Source organism: Conger conger, chromosome 9 (assembly GCF_963514075.1).
Source record: "Conger conger chromosome 9, fConCon1.1, whole genome shotgun sequence".
NCBI classification, from domain to species: domain Eukaryota; kingdom Metazoa; phylum Chordata; class Actinopteri; order Anguilliformes; family Congridae; genus Conger; species Conger conger.
The window spans coordinates 15,419,894-15,440,238 of record NC_083768.1 but is presented as its reverse complement, the minus strand read 5'-3'; the positions used below and the strand labels follow the sequence as shown (position 1 = coordinate 15,440,238).

Genomic DNA, 20,345 nt, shown 5'->3' with positions numbered 1-20,345 from the left:
CCCACATTCCTGATATTATACAGTAGTGTACAAAAATGTGGGCACCCCTGGTTAAAAATCCTTTTAATTACTCTACAATTCATATCTTAGTGAACAAATGCAAACCTGACCTCTAAATGATACAAGGTTAAACATGATACATTTCTTAAAATTTTAAAGCAAAGATGACTTTTTATTGCATTTTTTTACAGCTTCAAAATAATAAAAAAAGGAAAAAGACTCTATACAAAAGTTTGGGAACCATGTCAGTCAGCTTGTAAATGCTTCCTGTAGCCAGCTCAGAGTCTTTCAATTCTCACATTTGGAATTTTTCCCCATTCTTCCTCGTAGAATGCTCAGAAATATTCTTCAGTCTCCTTACATGTGCGGCATGTTTGAGATTGGTCCACAAATTTTCAATGATATTCAATTCTGGGGACTGTGGTGGCTATTCCAAAACCTTCATCCTTCTTTCCTGGAGGTACTTCATGGTTGATTTTGAGGTATGCTTTGGATCATGGTCTTGCTGGAATACCAAACCTCTTGTCAACTTCAGTGTCTGGACTGACCTTTGAACATTAGCCTCAAGAATTTGGTGGAATCCATTCTCCCTTCCACTCACACAATATTTCCCGTGCCCCCTGCTGACACACAACCCCAAAGCATAATGGATCCACCTCCATGCTTCACTTTTTTGCAGTGATGTGTGGGTTCTTCTGAACATTTCTCACCAGGTCTCGGGCCATTCTATCTGAAATCTTTCTTGGTCTTCCAATCCTTGCTTTGACTTATATAATAATAATTCTGACAGTGGAAATAGGTCGTAACCAGCTTCATATCCTTGGACAACTGTTAAGAGGAATGCATGGTTGTAAACATCAGACAGATGTGGCATAGAAGGCATGGAGTTACTTCAGAATACAAAGTTCAGCCCCGGAATTATACTCACCTGACTCATTGAAGCCCTAACGAGTAAATCACCTGGGTCTGGGCCTTAGCAATCATCTCTTTTAAAAGTAACAACGAATAATCCAAAATGGTTTGCATACTTTTGCACAGGGAACTTTTCCTGGTAAAGATTTTGCCTGGTAGGGTACTTACAAGAACTAACAAATGAGGACATATCAGTATTGCACTTGTCTCTGAGTCTCATTTAAATTTAGAGTTGTTCTTCTCTTAACTGCTAAACCAAGGCTTTAAAGCCAGAATACCAGAATAGCTCAGCAAACTACTTATCCTTTACTCTCCATCACATTTGCTCCATTCACAAGTTGTGAGCTCTTTGAAAGATCCAATAAAAATAAAATTACAGTTGGATTCAACAGAGCTCTGTCATATGGAATGATCTCCTTTTGCATGTTTTTATTATAGACACACTTCCTTCAAAAGTAATCTTTTAGTCAATCCTATAGTTAAGGACATATGCAACAAGTGGATCACAATGACATATCTGTCAGGTGAGCTGATCTAATCATGCACTCACCCTGTCACTCCATTTGAACAGTCTGGATGTCCTTATGTGCAGTGGAGGGGTGCCGCAGGGTCAGCATTGCTCTTATGGTGTACATCAGTTTCTTCTAATCTTTTAGATATGCCACCACAGCATGTCATCCTGGGACTCCTTCATATTTACAAGCCTCTACATGTACAATAGTTAACTTATAATGTAATTATCTAGTCCCTAACCCAGTTAATTTGTGTTCTCTTACTGGGGACTTCTGCCCCTTTTCCCCACCCTGAGTTCACTGACTGCCTTCTACTGGTTCAAGCCCATGATGCAACCTAGAGGCTGGGATTCATAGCCTTGTTCCTCTGGCCTGCATATTACAGTATATTTCTTGACTTGGACTACAATTTAACAGTGAATTTCTTGGCTCAGTCTATAATTCGTCCAACCACTATGATTATTTGCCGCTATACATTGCCCATTACCTCTTTAGCCTATTTTTAACTATTAACACCAAACTGGCCAGTGGAGGATAGGCTTCCACATAGGCTGGGATACCCTTTCCAATGGAGGAGTTCTTCTCTGCACACTGTTTGAGTGTGTTTTTTCTTTTCGCTCACTTAGTGGTTTTTGGGGGGCTTTGTCTTTTTGGATTTTCTGAAGTAAAACATCTTTGTCACAGTGAGAAAATGCTATACAAATAAAATTAATTCGAATAAATTGATTTCATCTAATAGTAGGTGCTCCTGTGCGTTTCTTCTTTTTGCTGCTATAAACCATGGCATATTTTATTTCCTCTTACCTGTGCAAAACAATGCACCATGCCTTGAATATGCATCAAGCTTCTGCTGATTATTTATCTTTTTACACTGCGCCTGGTGCCTCTGCATTGTTGTGACCAAAAATACTGTATATTTGTTCTGTCTTGGATAGGTTACATCTTAAAACAAGCTGTCATAATTCCTTTTGGGTTCGTACACATGTACAGTTTGTAGGCTGTCTCCTATCAAAATGTCAAAATTTGTGTAAAGAGTTGTATGCGGCTGGCGTACCGCCACATTAATCTATGAAAATGATGCCTCATTTGCCCCCCGACAGCGTCAGATTGGTGACACTGCGCAAGCTGCAGGTTAGTAAGAATTCTGTGCATGTATGTCTGTACAGATTAGGCTGTGCATGAGACAAATTTTGCTAATTGGGTTACATTACTACTAGTGTGTCATGTGAAGCACTGTGCATCTTCCCTCTGTAATGCTTCAGACTGCATTTAGTTTGGTCTCTACTGTGTACCTGCCGCACCTTGTTGACCTACATGGAGTTAGTGGTGGCTACAGTCACTTTTTTTAAACTCACAGGATATTCCTTGCAACTCTACATTTAAGAGAGGAATGAAAGTTCGCCAAGATGCAACAGTTTCTATAGAAATAGAAAAATAGAGAGTAATAAATGCAAAGATTCAGTGGTTCCACTGCACAAAATTGTGCACTACCTCATGTGCCAAGCAGTTGTCTTTCATTTTTTAGCCTAGAAAGATGAAAGGCAGAAAATTGCACTTCACTTATCATGAAAATAGTAAAAATAAACTATGTAGCAGTACTGTCTCCTGAAGCTTGCTCTGAATGATCATATTTCCACAGTATATGTAGGCTAATTTACACCACCATTTCCAATTCCATTAAGCCATTTCAAGCTTTTCTTAGAATGTTCTGAACATTATATTTTCATTATCTTGTTTGTGGTCATAGTATAGTCCATATACAATTTTTTTGCCTTAATCAAAAACCTTTAAAATGCATCATGGCAAACAACACTGAATGAATTCAGCATTCATAAAATCATGATACAAGGATTTGTGATCAAAAGCATTTTCTTGGTTGTTTGGAACTCAAACCTGACTGCACAATTTAAACATAGAATATTGAATAATTTATGTCTAGATAATCATGTGAAAAAAGCAAACTGTTTGTGTTGATAGAGAGAATAAACACAGCAATTTAATTTCACCATATGAGAGAATGCATATGAAATCATCATAATTTCATCATCTGATTATACTATTTAATACATTTTTATTTCTGAGAACCATGAAAATATTGAACAGCTGCAGAATTAGTGCCAATCTGACGTCTCTAATCCAAGAATCATTTTTGAACGCCAAAAGTGCTGCTGGTGTAGCTATAATTGCTTCTGCAGCTCTCAATCTCTTCATTCATTCCTTGTCTCACCCTACATGTTCTTGCTCCATCATGTGCAATATTTCAAATCCCCATATCCTGGTAACTCTTTATTTATAAAAGTAAAAGACTGCAGGGGCTCCTGAGTGAGGATGCTGTATACTGATTTATATAAACCTTAGTTATATCACGTTGGGGCGTGGGGCTGCTCTTCTTTTTTCTGTGTATGCACATGATTATGTGTGACTGCAAAGTGCGGTTACATAACTGTTACGCTGTTTTGCTGCATGTGAACCAGACAGAAACACATATTACTGCACTGTTCTAATCCTCCTCTTTAACTGTGGGCTCAAAGGAGGGCAATGATGGCATTACTATCATACATGTGTAATGGTATACAGAGGAACAGTAAATATAGAATACGAAACAGGAGCAATATTTCATGCATTGAGGAATGACAAATGCCATTATTCAGAGACGGTGTTAACAGACATCTTGTATACGGCACTGCTAATTATAATACGGCTCTTTTTGTAGTAAACACGGGGTTAGCTGAGTTTACTGAAAACCCCGCCTTTTCGTTCCATCTGGTGGCAACAAGCGTAATGACATCACCATTGTACTTGGTCATTGGCTTGGAGGATTCCATCTCTTAGCCAATTGCATTGTCGTTGAATGACGTCATCTCAAAACTCAGCCCAGGTTGGTTGAGGAGGTTGGGCTGGACCTTTGCTGACGTCAGGTGGAGACCGTGTGAGCAATGCGATTGGTTGGATTGGGCAAGGTGAGGGGCTGTTGCTAACAGAAATAGAGCGATGGTGAGAGGAGTGTGGAAAAAGTGAAGAACAGTGTATAGGGAATGTTAAGAGAATGATGCAAGGCATCAGTATGCACTGAAATTAGCTGTTGCATGTACACTTACAGCAGAACTGGCGAAATGAGCAAATAATATAATTTGAAAGAAAACTACTTTATATCATAGTTTTCTCCTCTAAGGAAAACGTTCGCTCTCCCACCAATAAACCTGAGATAATATACGAAAAGAGAAACTAAGATGGGCCGATTGGAATTTTTGCAGCAGGAGTAACTACAGTTGTAAATTGTCTCATAAAACAATGAACAACACATCCCAGAGTGCACCGTTGGACAGAGAGTAGGGTCTGTGCTGTTCATAACTAATTATTCACATGTAGCGTGTATTTTTTGTTTTCAGATTGGCTATTAATGTTATATTTCCTTTGCTTAGCCCACCTACTCGCTGTTTCTAAGCCTCTCTGGTCTCTAATTGGGTATTGTAAACTTTATACAGAAGCGCCGGCTAGGTATTTTCCCACAGCTCGATTCGCTAATGGTCAGTGTCAATTACCTGTAGTTTGACAGTTGACCACGCCCTTCTGTTTAATACCTTAAAACTACAGGCTACTGTACCTGTCAGTGATTTCTGATTGGCTAAACGGACCAGCTGTTAGAGATTCATTCACCATTTTGTGATTGTAGTGTAAAAGGGATTCAGTTTTTCCTCCTTTGGGTTGCTGTGAGAAGAAAGATATGTTTTACCAAGGAAGAATAAAGTAAAATCCTTGACAAGCAACAGCCATGGACGGCAGTGTCATTTTAGCACATTTCCTACTGTCTCGACAGCAAACAGCACCGTAAATCGTTTTTGGGGTGAGTTGAACAAACGAGTTTATATCGTTACTCTCTTCTGGTCTTTCAAGCAAACTATGATATGTTGCTATCTGGCTAGCCCTGTGTTATCTGTGATGCTGTTTTGCAACCGTCTCCGTCTGGAAGAAGAGTAGGAAAGATTTATTGCTGGGTAGCTTGCTACCTAAGTATTGAAACAAGACGAATGAAAAGAGGGGCACGGAGGTGGGGCGTGGGAGTGTAAGTTACAGTCAAAACTTTAACATTACCAAAAATTAGTCTAACACCAAGACTCGGGAGCTTGCTTACGTTAATTAGCTAACCGAGCGCTAGCTAGCTATTTTGGTTACTGCGTCGCAGCTGCGACTGATAGAGCTAGCTACTTAGCACAGCCCTAAGTTATGAACTCGACTTTATACAGTTAATTTGCTACAAAACAGATAACCCATTGCACAACAACAGTAAACTCACTAACTGACATTAAGAATTATTCAATAATTCTCATTTCAACGCCACAAATAAGTTGCTTTGGTTTGGTTGTCTGCTACTTGTCTAGCCGGCTAGCAAGCGACAAGCTATGTACAATTTGATTATTTTAACGTTACTAGTGTACTACGCTACGACTCTACTACTATTAGCTACTACTGCCACTTCTGCACCTGCACATTGAAACGGTATGCTTAGTTTCAACCGAACTTTTTGTGTCCGCTTCATTTTTTATGGTTATTGAGATAAGTTACCCTTTTTAATTTATGTGCATTAACTTATTAATTTGTATTATGTCGTTGGTTAGCGAGCTAGTTGAGTATTGACAATTAGCTAACAGATGTAATTCTTTGCAAAGGGATATTTATCTGTATATTTAACAAGCTAGTTAGCTAACTACCTAGCAGCATTTGTTTCAAAAGAGGCCTGTCTAGCGTCACTCGATCCTGTTTTGCTGAGACCGTAATCTGCTTTAGTTGCAACACTCCCTATGTAGTAGTACCTACTGAGGTAGTGCTAGTAGTTGTAGATCGTAGTAAACTGTTCTACAGCCAATCTTGGGTTTACAACCGTCATGGCCATAACCAGCTAGCTAGATAGATATCGAAACGACTTGTATAAACGATACTAGCTCGCTAAGGTTAGTAAAGTAAATTAACGTTATTTAGCTAGCTAATCCTCGTAGGACAGTTGTCAGTGCATTACAATAATTAACTAGCGAGATTAAATTTAACAGTGACATTTAATAGTATCACGAGCATAGTGTTTTACACAGAACTTTTAAATTGTTTTTAGGTACAATTGGTGGTTAACTATTGCGAAAATATGCAGCTGCAGCGTTATTGATAATCTTGGACTGCATATCTATAGATAGACATAATGACGTTATGTTTTTTCTGACTGCGTTAAGCGCTCATGTTTAGGCTAATTGAGCCCTGCCATTACGTTTCTTGTTATTACGCTTTTATATTATGCTAAATGTGCCAACACCGAGAACAGTAGTATATTTTTAATGGGAGAGTAACAGTGGTTAGTGGAACTGTGTAGATGTCATTGAACTATAATATAGGTGGCTAGCGTTACTACTGATAAGACTTACTGCCTCAAACTGATGTCACTACTGCTGCAACATCACTACAAAGGTTATGTACCCACGTTATGCATTCACTTTGAAGCCACTAGCTACAAACCACTAATATCGAATCAAACCTCATGAGAAAATGGGCTTTAGCTTATGGAATTCTATCAGTGCTCTTACAGCTTTTGCCTGTTGTTGATAATGTGCGTTCCCTGGTGACCTAGTTAAGGCAAAGCTAACCTGATAATGTCCCAAGCCAAACTATGCTCCTTTACGCACACATTTTTAGTACTACACTACCTTCACAGTGACGTGTTGTGCACTAACGTTAATCCACAGTCCACAGGCCTGTAAAGTACACTGAAACATATGTCAGGGCACACGTATGCATGCTGCACATTTGGAGCATGGTACTCCATGCCGACAGATGATAATATAATGACGTACAGGAGCAATTTGGTGCAGTGTGGCCCGTCTGAAGACTCCTGTCACAGTGCAGTCCTGCACCACTGCACAGTGACACAGGCATGGCATAGTTCGCTTTTGTGCTGTGCCGACAGACATTGCCATAGACATCATATTATATTGGACTCAATGCTTTTTCTCTAGAGTGCATTTCTATTTACAATGTCATAAGCTGGTGTTAATTTCTTATCAGTATAATCTTTCTGCATGATCATCTGCATTGGGTTGAGCACTTCTGTAATGTCACCCAATGCCCAAAGGATTCGAGATGTGTGCTATATATTTGTGTGCTCTGTGTTTGTCCCTGGACATTACCTGACTCTGCAGATGTATGTAGTTGGGGCTTAAGTGGTGTCAGCTTTGGGTTTTTTTTTTCTTTCTTTTTTTTTCCAGGGGAATTCCTGGCAAAATAACTAATCACAAGCAAATGTATCAGTCGTATTGTGTCGTATTGAGGCACAGTCATACTGTATGTGTGGCAATACTTTTTGTTATCCGTAATTTTAAGTCAAACACTTCAGTTAAGAATTCAAGAAGATAATTGAAGATATTGAATGCACATGTTTTTCAGTAATTTTCTTGTTCTGCTGAAGAAATTTTGTTTTTTTTAGGGATTCTGTTTTTTTAAGGTCATAAGTCTAGACATGAGACATGAGCTGCCGTTACTTTCAAATCGTGAAATATCAAGGCCTAAGTAATTAGGCTTTTCTTCAGTATTTTTAAATGGACCTACTTATTATCAATAAATGGCCTATACAATGTTAAAGCTAAACCAAGTAAATAACCTTCCAAATTTGCACATAATTAAGAAACTTGATATAGTTGTGGCTGACCTCGGTTTCAGTTTTTTGTTTATTTAAGTAAGGAACATGTATCACCTCTTGCAGAATGTCAGAGTTATTCTTTTTTTCCTCTGTAAATAAATAAGCAGCGAAGGGAAAGAAAGAGGATGTGAAAGAGGCGGCAATGGACGCAAAGAAAACGGGCATTTACGCACGAGGAAGTGACATCATGGTCTTCGACAGGAAGTGTGGATTTGCGCCAAGGCGGCGGCGACGGCAGCTTCGGCAGAGAAAGGGTTTGAAATGTTCACCAGAACGAGCGAGAGGAAGAGAGGGAGAGACTGAAAATAGAGCGAGAAGAATTCCCCCGGAGTCACTCTGGCCGTTTGGGCTAGGAGCCCTGTGTGACTGTGTGTGTGAATCTGCGGACGCACTCGTCTGCGTGCCAGAGCTCTTATTTTCCACAATTTGTGTTCATTATATCACCATGATACAGCAGATTATAATGCAATCTGTCCTGCATGCTGTTGGCTTGGGTATGCAAATGAGAACACAAAACAGAAGGGGGTGAGCACTTGTTTAAGTCTTTTTTCCTCCTGCTTTACTCAATATGATCCACAGCAGATTGCTTGTGTGAAAGTTCTCCTTTTGTTATCGGTCCCATTATCGGCTGTCCAACAGGCCCATTATTGCTGAAATGGTGCTGCTGGGACTTATCGTTCAAATGTCTCATGACTTGTAAGGTTTGGCAGGTTTGGCCCAGCCTGTACAGAAACGTGGACTGATTAATGCCTTTTCCACTTACTTAAAACTGCTATTAATGCACGGTTAAGCAAACGGCAGGGAGTGCTAAATGAACATACGTATGTGAAGTATGGAGGGATCTGTACACGGACAGACAAGGTTCTGATTCTGCTGCAGTGTGTCCTACGCCTGCCCTCAGCTACGGATCTGAGGCACTGAATCAAACTGGTGGCAGCCTCTCAACAGCCAAAATAAAGTCTCGTTTTTGCATTGCGTTAAGTCTGTCTGAGAACTTTGGGTGCACATCCTACACGATGGCGTTTTCCCATATTGAAATTGACTGCATTTTTCAGCGCATTAAAGATCTACAACCCAAGTTGCATGGGTCTGTGTGTATATATTTAAAAGTCTGTATGCTGGTTTTGTGTCCACAAAGAGGTCACATTATGAACCACCAGTTCTTCACATCTGGGATTGGGCCTGGGGGTGGTACCGGAAATGAGCAGCTTTGAACCAGCTCAGCACAAAGGCGCATTAAATTCATTCTGTAAACCACAAACATTTGTGATGGGCAAAAATGAAGTCATCCTGGCATCTGACATAAACGGTTGAGACAATGAACATCAAATCTGGTTAATCAAATTGTATGTTCTTCTACTCAGTAAAACAGTTGACCTTGATAAATGCCCTTTTGGCATTATGTCCTGGGATAGTGGGGAAAATTTCAGCCAATTAGAAATTATGATGTTGCATAAAAATAGCCTTGTAATGGATATTATCTGTATGCTTTTGTTCTGCCTTCATGGGATAAGCATGTAAATCAATATTCTCTTCAGAACAGTATGTATTATATATAATAAAATAACCTTACTCTGCATATTCACTGTATTTGAAATTATTGATTGTGTAGTTGTTGCCCAGGATAATACTGCTGTTCATGCTTTCTTTTTTGATAATGGATGTAGTTGGAATAATGTCAATGTTCCACACCTGCAGCTACCAAAAATAAATGTAGAGCATTCCACACCATATTCTGCCAAGCAGCTGGCACCACGATTCTTTAGATTCTTTAGAACTATGGCATTTCTACTATCTAATAAAATTATTATTATTCCTGAAGAAAATAATGTAAAAAAATGTTTTACCCTTTTTTGCCGTCTCTCTAGCGCAGTTTCTACCAGTTGATTTGCGTAATCTATTTACAATTTGCACACAGTTGACAAATTGGCCTTGACTTGGCTTGATCAATCTTCGAGTCAATAAGCAGAGTTGGTCTAATCTCAATGACTAGTGCAAGCCTGCTAAATGAGACTGATCCTGACTTAAAGCGCGTTTGTGAAGTGGGCTCCTGGTGGCTCCTGGTGGCTCCTGGAGGCTCTGCTGTGGCAGTGGGTCACGGTGCGGGGCCATACGTTTCGCTGTGCAGACTGATGCGGCCCAAGCAACATGAGGAGAGAAGATAACCCCACTGTGATTAAAAAAGATATATAGCTATTATTTTGTGCCAAAAATTGTTTCCTTTAACAAGCTAAAAGAAAGGCGCAATTTGGAAACGTATGAAAGTATCTGCCATTCTCAGGCTGCTGCCAGGTGTCAGTTTACGGACATAATTTCCACCTGCATGGGAGAATTTCTGTACATTTTGACAGCCCCTTTGCCACAGAATTAGTTCCAGGCCAGTACCTCCTTCAGATCAATTTGGCAACCCGAATACCAATCTTGGTCTAATCACTTCTGCTTCTTTTCACTTTGGAGTAACATAAATTAGCCTGTGCCCAGTGGCACCTAAATTGCCATGTGTAAGCAGCAGTGTTATCAGACTTAAGTGAAATAGCTAGCCGATGGAACTGAAGATGTTTGTCATGATAGTGAAAAATAGTTTTTCCACCTATTTCCATGTTTTCTCCTTGTACACAATACACATCCAGCTATTAAATGGTATCAAAAGCCTAGATATTCATAACTGATAATCATTCTTTGCTGTAGGCAACGTGCTGAACATTCCATTATCTTCAACAAAGAATTGCAATTTCAGTTAACTTAAGTGGTGTTTCTAAGCTGAGTGAAGCCTCACACATTTTACGAATTGAATAATTTGGAGAAAAGTTACCACATTAATCCAGGCATTGTTTGCATTTTATTTCCGGCCTTTGTTTGGAAATCGATTCTCTCGGTTCAATGTTCAAAGCAGCTTGGCGTAGCATGTGTTTAAATGTTTTACTCTGTCTTCAATTACAGATTATTTCAGAATCCTTACTTGATAACTGAAACTGTCCCCACAGCTAATTGTAGTGCAGAGTGGAAAGGGACACGAACCTGCTTTGAATGGGCAGTGAAGTCTTATCCCAAACCACAGCAACTCTATGACCACAGATGAAGTCACCAATGCAATGCAATATAGTGTAATGTATTAATAATGATAATCAACTGCTGTCTCTATCTTTCTTCTCCATCTTAGTCTTGAAAAGCCCAAGGACAGGACGGGAGGAGAGACGGAGTGAGAGAAAGAGAGGGAGAGCGAGGGGGCGGGAAAAAGACACAAGAAACTGGGAAGAAAGGACTCAAACAAATAAGAGTGACAGGGAGCAGAGGGAACCCGCTGTGAAGAACAAGAGGGCTGAAAGGAAGCAAATAAGAAAAGATGAAGCCTTTGAAAAAGCAGGGTAGGCGGTCTCCCCCGTCAACCCGGGCGAAGGGGGGGAAGAGGCGGGGGGCAGCGGAGACGCCGGGCGAGGGAGAGAGGAGGGAGATGCAGGCTCGGGGCCCTGAGGCACCGACGGAGACCGCGCCGAGCAGACAGACCCCGCCCGGCTCAGACACCTGTGGAGACCAGCCCGTCAGGTGCGGTGCGATTCCGGACGGGCCGGGGCCACGGGAGACCACAGAGGATTGTGGGAAGCCGGAGGAGCACAGCGGGAGCCCCAAAGTCGGGGGCACGAACGGCAGCAGCAGCGGCAGCAACAGCGCGGCCAGCACCAACAGCAGTCCCAACCCGCCGTCCAGCCGCAAGACGGCCACGTTCAAGGCCCGCGTGCCGAAGAAGAAGTACACCTACGAGCACTGCGCCGCCGCCACCTCCACCCCCCCGCACAACAGCAACAACAGCAACAACAGCAACAACAGCAGCAACAACAACAACAGCGGCAGCAACAACAGCGGCAGCAGCAGCAGCGGTGCTCCCAGCACAGGCAGCCAGACGGGGCCGGTGAGCGCGGTGGCGAGCGAGGACAGCACGGACACGGACGCCCACAGCCACAGCCCGCCTGAAAACCGCCCCACCGACCGCGTGGCCCCGGGGGAGGGAGACGCGGAGGGCCCGCCCAGCTCGGTGCGCTCGTCCTCCACCGACACGGCCAGCGAACACTCCGCTGACCTCGAGGTAGCCGAGCCGCCACCCGACACCGAAACCAATACCGACCCCGTCTCCCGCCACAGCCCCCTCCCTGGCCCACCCGTCCCCCCGCCGTGGCATGACCCCTCTCCCCGGGATGGGGAGGCAATGGAGTTGGGCGAGGTGCTCGCCAAACGGCTGAAGAACCAGCGGGTGCTGGTCCGGCAGCGGCCAAGGGGGCGGGACGGGGAGGAGGGCGGATGGAGGGCCGGCAGGCCCCTGTCGCCAGTGTTTCGGGCGGGTGTTGTGCGTCAGGCGGGGGGCGAGCGCTGCACTGTGTGGGTGCAGCTGAACGGGGCGGAGAGGGCGTTGTGGCACTACCCCCTCCCAGACGGGACGCCCCACAAGCGAGAGCCGGACCTCGTCCTCGACACCCCGCCGCCCGGCCCTGCTCCGGTGGCCATCGGGACCCAGGTGTGCGTGCCGTTCGGTGGGGACGGCGGGGAGGGCGTGTTCAGGCAGGGCGTGGTCTCTCAGGTTGACCCCCATCCCGCCGTGGCCTTCCCCTACCGCGTTGTGCTCTGTGAGGACCGGGAGGTGCTGTGGGACCCGGCGGCCGATGAGGAGGAGAAGATGAGGGCCGGCGCCCAGGCCGTCTGGGTGTCCCGCCAGAGTTTACGCCTCCTCGCACACCCCTGGGAGCTGCCCCAGCCCAAGGAGGAGCGGTGGGAGGATGGGGAGAGGGAGGGGGATAGGGAGAGGGAGAAGGAGGAGGGGAGGAAGAGGGAAGAGGTGGAGGTGGAGGCGGACGCGTTTCGGCTCAGCGACGGGGGGGCCAGGCACAGACACGGGTTCCCGTCCAGGGCTTTGGGAGGACAGGGGTTCCCCTCTGCACCCTCCTCCTCGTCCTCCATCGCCTCCACCACAGTGCTGAGCCTAGCCACAGACAGACACCGAGAGCGGGAGAGGGAGATGGAGATGGAGATGGAGATAGAGAGGGAGAGGGAGAGGGAAAGAGAGAGGGAGAGGGAGAGGGGGCGGGAGTGGGAACGAGAGCAGGCGAGAGAGAGGGAGCAGCAGATGCAGAAGCAGCAGGCTGTCCAGCCCCAGACGCCGGAGGAGGACATGGAGGTTTCTCGCTTCAGCATGGCTCAGCTGCAGGAGGGCGGCGTGGCCCCCGGGGCCCCTCACAGGCACATCCTCTCCAAGCCCCCCAGCTACCCAGGCCCCCAGCTGTCCGTGGTGCGGGCCCCCCTTGGCGCCCCCCCACTGGCGCACCTGTCCCTCGCCCCCCTGGCGGGCCTCCACCCCCCGCCCTCCCCCGTGCTCCAGGGCCCCGATAGGCCGGGGCTGATGCCCGTCGAGGCCCACCACCTGCCCCCGCTCCCGCCCTGCTCTACCTCCTCCTCCTCCTCCTCGGCCCGCAGCTCGCTGGGAGCCCCGGAGAAGACGCCCACCCCGGGCTCCACGTCGTCCTCCTCCTCCTCGCGGTCGCGCACGCCGCTCACGGCCGCGCAGCAGAAGTACAAGAAGGGCGACGTGGTGTGCACGCCCAACGGCATCCGCAAGAAGTTCAACGGCAAGCAGTGGCGGCGACTGTGCTCGCGGGAGGGCTGCATGAAGGAGTCCCAGCGGCGCGGCTACTGCTCCCGCCACCTGTCCATGCGCACCAAGGAGATGGAGGGCGGGGCGGAGCGCGACCGGGGCGGGGGCAGCAGCTCGGGCACGGCCACGCCCTCGGACCTGCGGCTGGGCGGAGGGAGGGGCAGCAGCGAGTTCGACTGGGACGAGACGTCGCGGGACAGCAGCGAGGCCAGCAGCCGCGGGGGGGACTCCCGCCCGCGCCTCGTCCTGCCGTCCATGCTGGCGCAGGACCTGTCGCGCTTCGACTTCGAGGAGTGCGAGGCGGCCAACATGCTGGTGTCCCTGGGCAGCTCCCGCTCGGGAACGCCCTCCTTCTCGCCCGTGTCCAACCAGTCGCCCTTCTCCCCCTCGCACTCGCCCTCCCCGCTCTTCGGCTTCCGGCCGGCCAACTTCAGCCCCATCACCGCCTCGCCCGTGCTGCCGCCCCGCCGCCACCGCCACCTCAGCGGCACCGGGGGCGGGGGCACGCCCAAGCTGGGCACCGAGCGCGAGCGGCACCCCTCGGGCGTCCCGCCCTCCTTCCAGACCAGCCTCACCTTCACCGTGCCCATGAGCCCCGGCAAGCGCAAGTCTGACTGCCCCCTGCCCCCGCCCTCGGCCCAGGACTACCCCAAAGCGGAGATGGAGCACGGAGAGCACCTCGGCCTGGGCTTGGGTCTCAACCCCGCCGCCTTCCGCGTGCTGTCGCCTCAAGCCCAGCAGGGGGCGCCCTTCTCCCGGCCCCGCAGCGTCAGCAGCCGTCCGCCCTCCTCCTCAGCTGCGGCCTCGCCCCCGCCAATGCTGGTCTCCCCCACGCCCCCCTCGCCCCTGCCCCGCCTGGCGTCCCAGCAGGCCCCGCGCGACTCGCCCGTCATCGTGCGCAACCCCGAGGTGCCCCTGGCCAAGTTCACGGAGCGCCCCCTGGGGCCTGCGGCCCGCCCCAGCCGGACCCCCCAGCCCACGGGTGGACTGCAGGTCCCTGTGCCAATAAACGCTGCCACTGCCACCAACGGGGCTGTCCTCCTGCGAGGCCCCGCCCCCGCGCTGGTGCTGGTGTCCTCGGCCCCCTCCCAGCCTGCGGCCGCACCCCTCAGCCGCCCCACCCAGGCAAGCCCCGCCCTCTCCTGCATCTCTGTCTCCAGCCCCATCCTCAGCCCCGCCCTGGCCAGCGCTGGCTCCGGGGGGCGGGACCGGGGGGGCCACGCCGGAGTCTTCGGCGGGCCCCTGCAGCAGCCGGTGGCCTGCCACCCCTCCCCGACCGCCCTGCTACCCCTCATCCTCCCTGCCGAATCTCCGCACCCCGCTCCACGCAAGGACATCATCATGGGCCGGCCCGGGACAGGTATGAATGCCTTTGAACTGTTCTAATTGTTTGGATTGCTTTGAGAAGGGATTCATGGGCTGGCAGGAGGAGTGAGATAACGCACTGAGATAGATGTCAGCAGTGTCAGTTGAGTGGAGTGATGAATGTCGGCGGTGTCAGTTTTGTGGCGTGATAAGGGAGACTTCGGAATGCAATAGGGCAGGCAGTATGTGAACGCTTTGGGCTATCCAAGATGGGAACCAGATAAAGCGATAGGACAAGGGGAGCTTTTATTCAGGTTTGATTGGCTCGCCTGTAGAAGGAAGGCGGCTCTAGTGCTGAAGGTTGTGCTAATCAAAGGGCATGCCTTCACCGGTCTTGGCACTGAAGTATCTGTCAGTGAATGTGCTTACCGTTCTTGGGTTCAGCAAATGCGACCTGCTTATCGTTTCCTCTCATTAACTTGCTCAATTCCTTTTTTTTTTTTTGAGAGAGAGGGTGAGAAATGAAAACGAGTGAAATTACACTGCACAGATCAACAGCTTTTAGTTGCAATTATGGAATAGACGTAGGCTAAATGGATTTTTCAAAACGGAAAGAGGCGTTTTGCATGTCATTAATGTAAAATGAGTTTAGTAATGAACATTTTCTCAGAATAGGTGGGAGGAGGTGTGCTTATTGATTGACATTTGGCTGCACTCTACTAAAAGTATGAATTAGCCTTTAGATTGTTTGGGTCTGTGACTGCATTTGGCACATAATCTCCTCAGCTCTAATCCCGTTACCATTTTGACTGATTCTGGAAGGGTTGGTCATCGGCAAAGATGACGTGAGAAATGAATGCCAGGGAAACTGATGGGATATTGAACAAATGCTTAATTGTAGATACTATTTGTAGTTGCTGAAAGCATGTGTATGTTTTCAACAGATGTCACGGTAACTGGTTAAAATAGCTTGTGGATGTGTCCACAATTGTTAATTGTTGTTGAGTCCCTTTAGTTCCTTTTTTGGATCAATTTCTTGAGTTTAAACTGAAAAAGTATCAATTTGCCATGCTAAAATAAAAAGCATCCAAAAGAACAAAACGCCAGTTTAAGTCTGCTATATCAGAGGAGTCAACTATATCAGTTTGGTCTTTGCATAACCCGTTTGCTTGTGGACTAAGATGTGTGCCATGGATCAATGTCACTCTGGAAGCTTCTAGGTTCTGAGAAAAGGAAGCTAGGATTTTAGTCAGAATTGGCCTGGAGGACTTCCATAGTCCAGCTTTGCATGAATTGGAAGGAGGGGCACCAGGACCAGAGGATTTTAAATAATCCAGAGCAAGACAGATGTAATTCCGTATTTCACAGAGGGGATGATGTTCTTTTCGGGATGAGCTGCTCCTTTGTGTGGCACACGTCCTGCTGAAGACCATTTCTGTGGAGCTCAGCGTTTGTTTTTATCTGACCATAAAACATAGTCCCGAGTGTCATTACATACATACGGTTTGTCCAATTGGCTCCACTTTCTTTTTATATCTTGCGGCTTATGAAGAGCCCTTTTCAGAAATTGTTTTGTGATGAAGACGAACACCGTTTTAAATCCCTAAAATCCCCAATTGTTTCCAGGTTATAAACATGTCTTTCTGTTCAGTTTTCATTCAGACCTTTTGAGGAATGTTTACAGATTTTGTTTGTCCATGCTCAGTAAATGTATTCCAGTCTGAAGGTTTTCAGGAATTTGAAGTAAGTGTGAGTTTTGTCAGAACCAAACGGCAATTTGAGGAGACTGATTTTTGCCGTTTCAGAATTAGGAAATGGTTTGAGGCGATGCTGTGCAGTGCAGTCTACAGGGCAGTTGGCTCTCAGACCCATTTGTGAATCCACCCACACGGACGGGTCCAATTTTCCGGATACTTTCTGTTCTGTAATCCTGTCTCTTCCTGTAATCCTCTCTGCTATCCCCGGTTGCATAAAGTGAAAAAATGCATAAGGAGGGCGGACTGCGTTCTGCGTTCTGCGTTCTGCCATTCAGGTGGCTCCTGAAAGAGTTCACTGTGAATTTCTTTATGATGAAAGAAATGCTGCTAGCTATATTAACTTAAGGCGCAGTGCTTCCCCTAGGATTTTATTCCAGCAGGGATGCATAGGCAAAATTTTATACAAGTGCACGCACACAGCTGATGCTTGCAACTTTACTCCAGCTGAATTGTGTCTCGGCTGTTTCACTAATGTTAGTGGCAGCATTTTGTTTTCATGTAGCTTTCATCCATCCTTCACTCCTATGCGTTTCCCTCTCAGTACTGCAAGAGACACACATAACACTCTCTGAAACGACTAACAATGACAAAGTTGACTTAAAAGCAAAAGTAAAATTTACATTTCCGTATGTTCCTCCTGTGAAAATTTAGTTCAAAAATTGACATTTTAATCCAGAACTATTTCTTCTATTGCTGGGACTCACAAACTATGTCCGTGCAAGTTTCCACCAGAGCACACCAGTATTCTTGGGCAAAGTGTCAAATGTTTTGTTCAGTGTTTAGCCAGCTGTTTGCTGTGCTTGGTTTGCATATCAAAACCTCACAGCATACAATAACCAGCTGTGAACTTTACTTTGTGAAATTGTACCAAGACAATGTAGAAATTCCTTTAGCTCGCAATGCCGGACTACAAAGAAGATATTACATTAGTCATTTGGCAGACACTCTTATCTAGAGCGATATACAATAAAGTGAAAATCAAGTGCGCTGAAAACCCTAGAGGGAATTATGGTCCAAGTGCTAGGGTGATCACATAGATTAAAAACTTGAACGCTTGTAGAATAATCAGTGAAACTGACCAAGACGTAGCAATACCACAGTTTTGGCAACTAGAACACTAAGAATAGTAAATGATAAGAGTGATAATTACAGCTTGTAGCATGATTCATTGTACATTACAGGGAGGATAGGAATGGAGTAGTTGACCGTTGTTCTGCAAAAAGAAAGAAGAGAGTTGGTTAGAGGCAGCTCATTCAAGTGATTTGGATAGAAAAGGAAGAACAGATCCTGGATGGTAGTTCTGGATTACAGGCTTCTTCAGGAGTGGGGTGATGTGGGCCCTCTCTAAGAATGAGGGGAAACATCAAGAAGGAGTTCACAAGAGCGATGACAAACGGGAGGACGTCTTGTGCGAGTGCCTGGAGGAGAGTTGAGGGGATGGGTCGAGACCACAAGTGGTGCGGAGTTGGGAGAGAAGGAGTTTGTGTCTTGAGAGGGGAGAGAAAGTGGAGAAACAAGGGGCAGGCGCAGAGAGGGCGGCCGTGAAGGAGCTGTGGATGTCTGCGGTCTTCTCATCGAAGAACACTGCCAAGTCCTCCGCAGCAAAGGACGACTGAGGTAGGGGAGGAGGTGTGCTGAGGAGAGAAATGGTGAACAGTTGACAAGGGTTAGAAGTGGACTTTTGGTTTAATAGTAATCTACCTTGGCGGCGGTGATGGCAGAAGAGCATGCCGCCAGGAGAGACTGGTATGATGAGAGGTCAGATGGGTCCCTGGTTTTCCCCCTGCTTACTTTCAGCTGCAGGTTGGCTGGCCCTGGAGGTACGTATGGTGGCCCTGGAGGTACGTAGGTTGGCCCTGGAGGTACGTATAGTGGCCCTGGAGGTACGTAGGGTGTCAGACATCCATGGACTGGGAGGAGAACAGCCTGCAGGCCTAGAGACAAGAGGACAGAGAGAGGCAAGTGCTGAGGAGAGAGGAAAGCAGAGTGGAAGATGCAGAGTGGGGAGATTGGAGAAGGATTCAAGAGGGAGGAGAGAAGCAGTGAGAGTGGAGCGCGAGAGGAGGGTGAGGAGGAGGGGAGGGGAGGGGGAGAGAGGAGGGTGAGGAGGAGAGGTGGTTACGGTGGACTGTGATAGTGGGGACAGGAGGGGGTGTGCTGACTGGGGTGTGCTCGCGGCAACTGGGTAGTCCCAGCAATACAAAAAAAGGCAAAAAAAAAAGTTTTGAATGAAAATGATTTACTGTGGTATTATATTTGGAAAGAGACATTGCTGTTGTGTTTTCTGAAGGTATTTGGATTCACTTGAAGTGCATTTCTTTGGGTCAGACTACAAACCCGCAAATGCCGTCTACCCAGGGCTGGATTGGCTATATAGTCTACATGCCCACGGGCATGTGGGCCGGTCTAGTTTTGGGCCGGTTTGGGTCGGTATGATTTATTTATTTATTAAAAAAAATAAATAAAATCATCTGAATCTGTCATGTAACCGATTGTGGTGGGCCGGTCTGAGCCAAATGGCAGGGCCTATTTTTTTCCCCAGTCCAGCCCTGCGTCTACCTGCCACTCTGCATAACTGTGGGCTTGGCTAGTTGGTGTCAATAGCCCTAGCTGCTAGAATGAAAGCTGGCTGAAAAAGGGCGGCACACTGAAGTGAAGGCCACGTGATGCTGCAGAGTCGAACCACATGTGGTTTTCCTGCAGTGTGATTAGTGCTAAGTGAACTGAAACGTGGTTGTGCATGTGAGGTAAAAAGTCATGTGGAAACGACAAAGTTAAAAAATAAAAAAACTCCATTGGGCATAACATCACTGGGCAGTGCCATAGTCAACTCTTCCATTACTCAGCAAAAGCACACCATTTACATGCAATCCTCACAGTTCCACCTCTGTTATAATAATGCCATTTCATCTAGAGTGAGGAGTGAAAAAAATAATTTTGTTCCCCACTGTAATGCACTGGGTGAATGTCCTTCCTGCATTTACTTTTTTTGTTAGGTAATAAAAAGCGTGGGACCACCAATGCTCAGAAGTTACAGGAACAATGTGATACCTTAGCTAGATCCACAGGCATTTTCTTCATTATAAATATCCTTCTTTCTGAATAATTGAATTGCATGGTAAACAATACAGCATTAGCAACAATACAATATTACCTGCTTTTTTTCAAGATTGGTAATAGCATTACATTGGTATTGGAGGAGAACGTGAGCGGCAGTGAATATAATATATATGATATACAGTATGTATAAAAATATTTAGTTGCATTATGTCAGTACCATCAAAATTGCATTCTGATGGTATAGGCCTGTATAAAACCACTTGTGCATAGGGATAAACATTTCGGACCGATCACACTCCAGTGGCGAATAAACTCTGGATTCATAACTTCAGCTCCGTAAATATCCCTACGTCTTGCAGGCACAGATTAAAATGTGCTATTACGAAAATGGAGAAAGGCATATTCAGGTTTATTCATCTGGGCCAACTGTCTGCCCTCTGAATCTTTCATTAGTACAATCGAATGCAAAATAGGTGCTGTCACAT

General features: G+C 46.4%; 1 protein-coding gene across 2 annotated transcripts in view; it reads left to right on the top strand.

Annotated features, from left to right (window-relative positions):
- Positions 1–4,427: 4,427 nt before the first annotated feature.
- The window catches only part of LOC133136492 (protein capicua homolog), a 56,937-nt gene continuing 41,019 nt past the window's right edge, over positions 4,428–20,345 (top strand). For both annotated transcript variants that reach the window (XM_061254031.1, XM_061254030.1), the window contains exons 1-2: positions 4,428–5,268; positions 11,261–15,098. In XM_061254031.1, the coding sequence (XP_061110015.1) occupies positions 11,444–15,098 (3,655 nt within the window). In that variant the 5' untranslated portion in view covers positions 4,428–5,268; positions 11,261–11,443. The remainder of the gene's footprint in view (positions 5,269–11,260; positions 15,099–20,345) is intronic.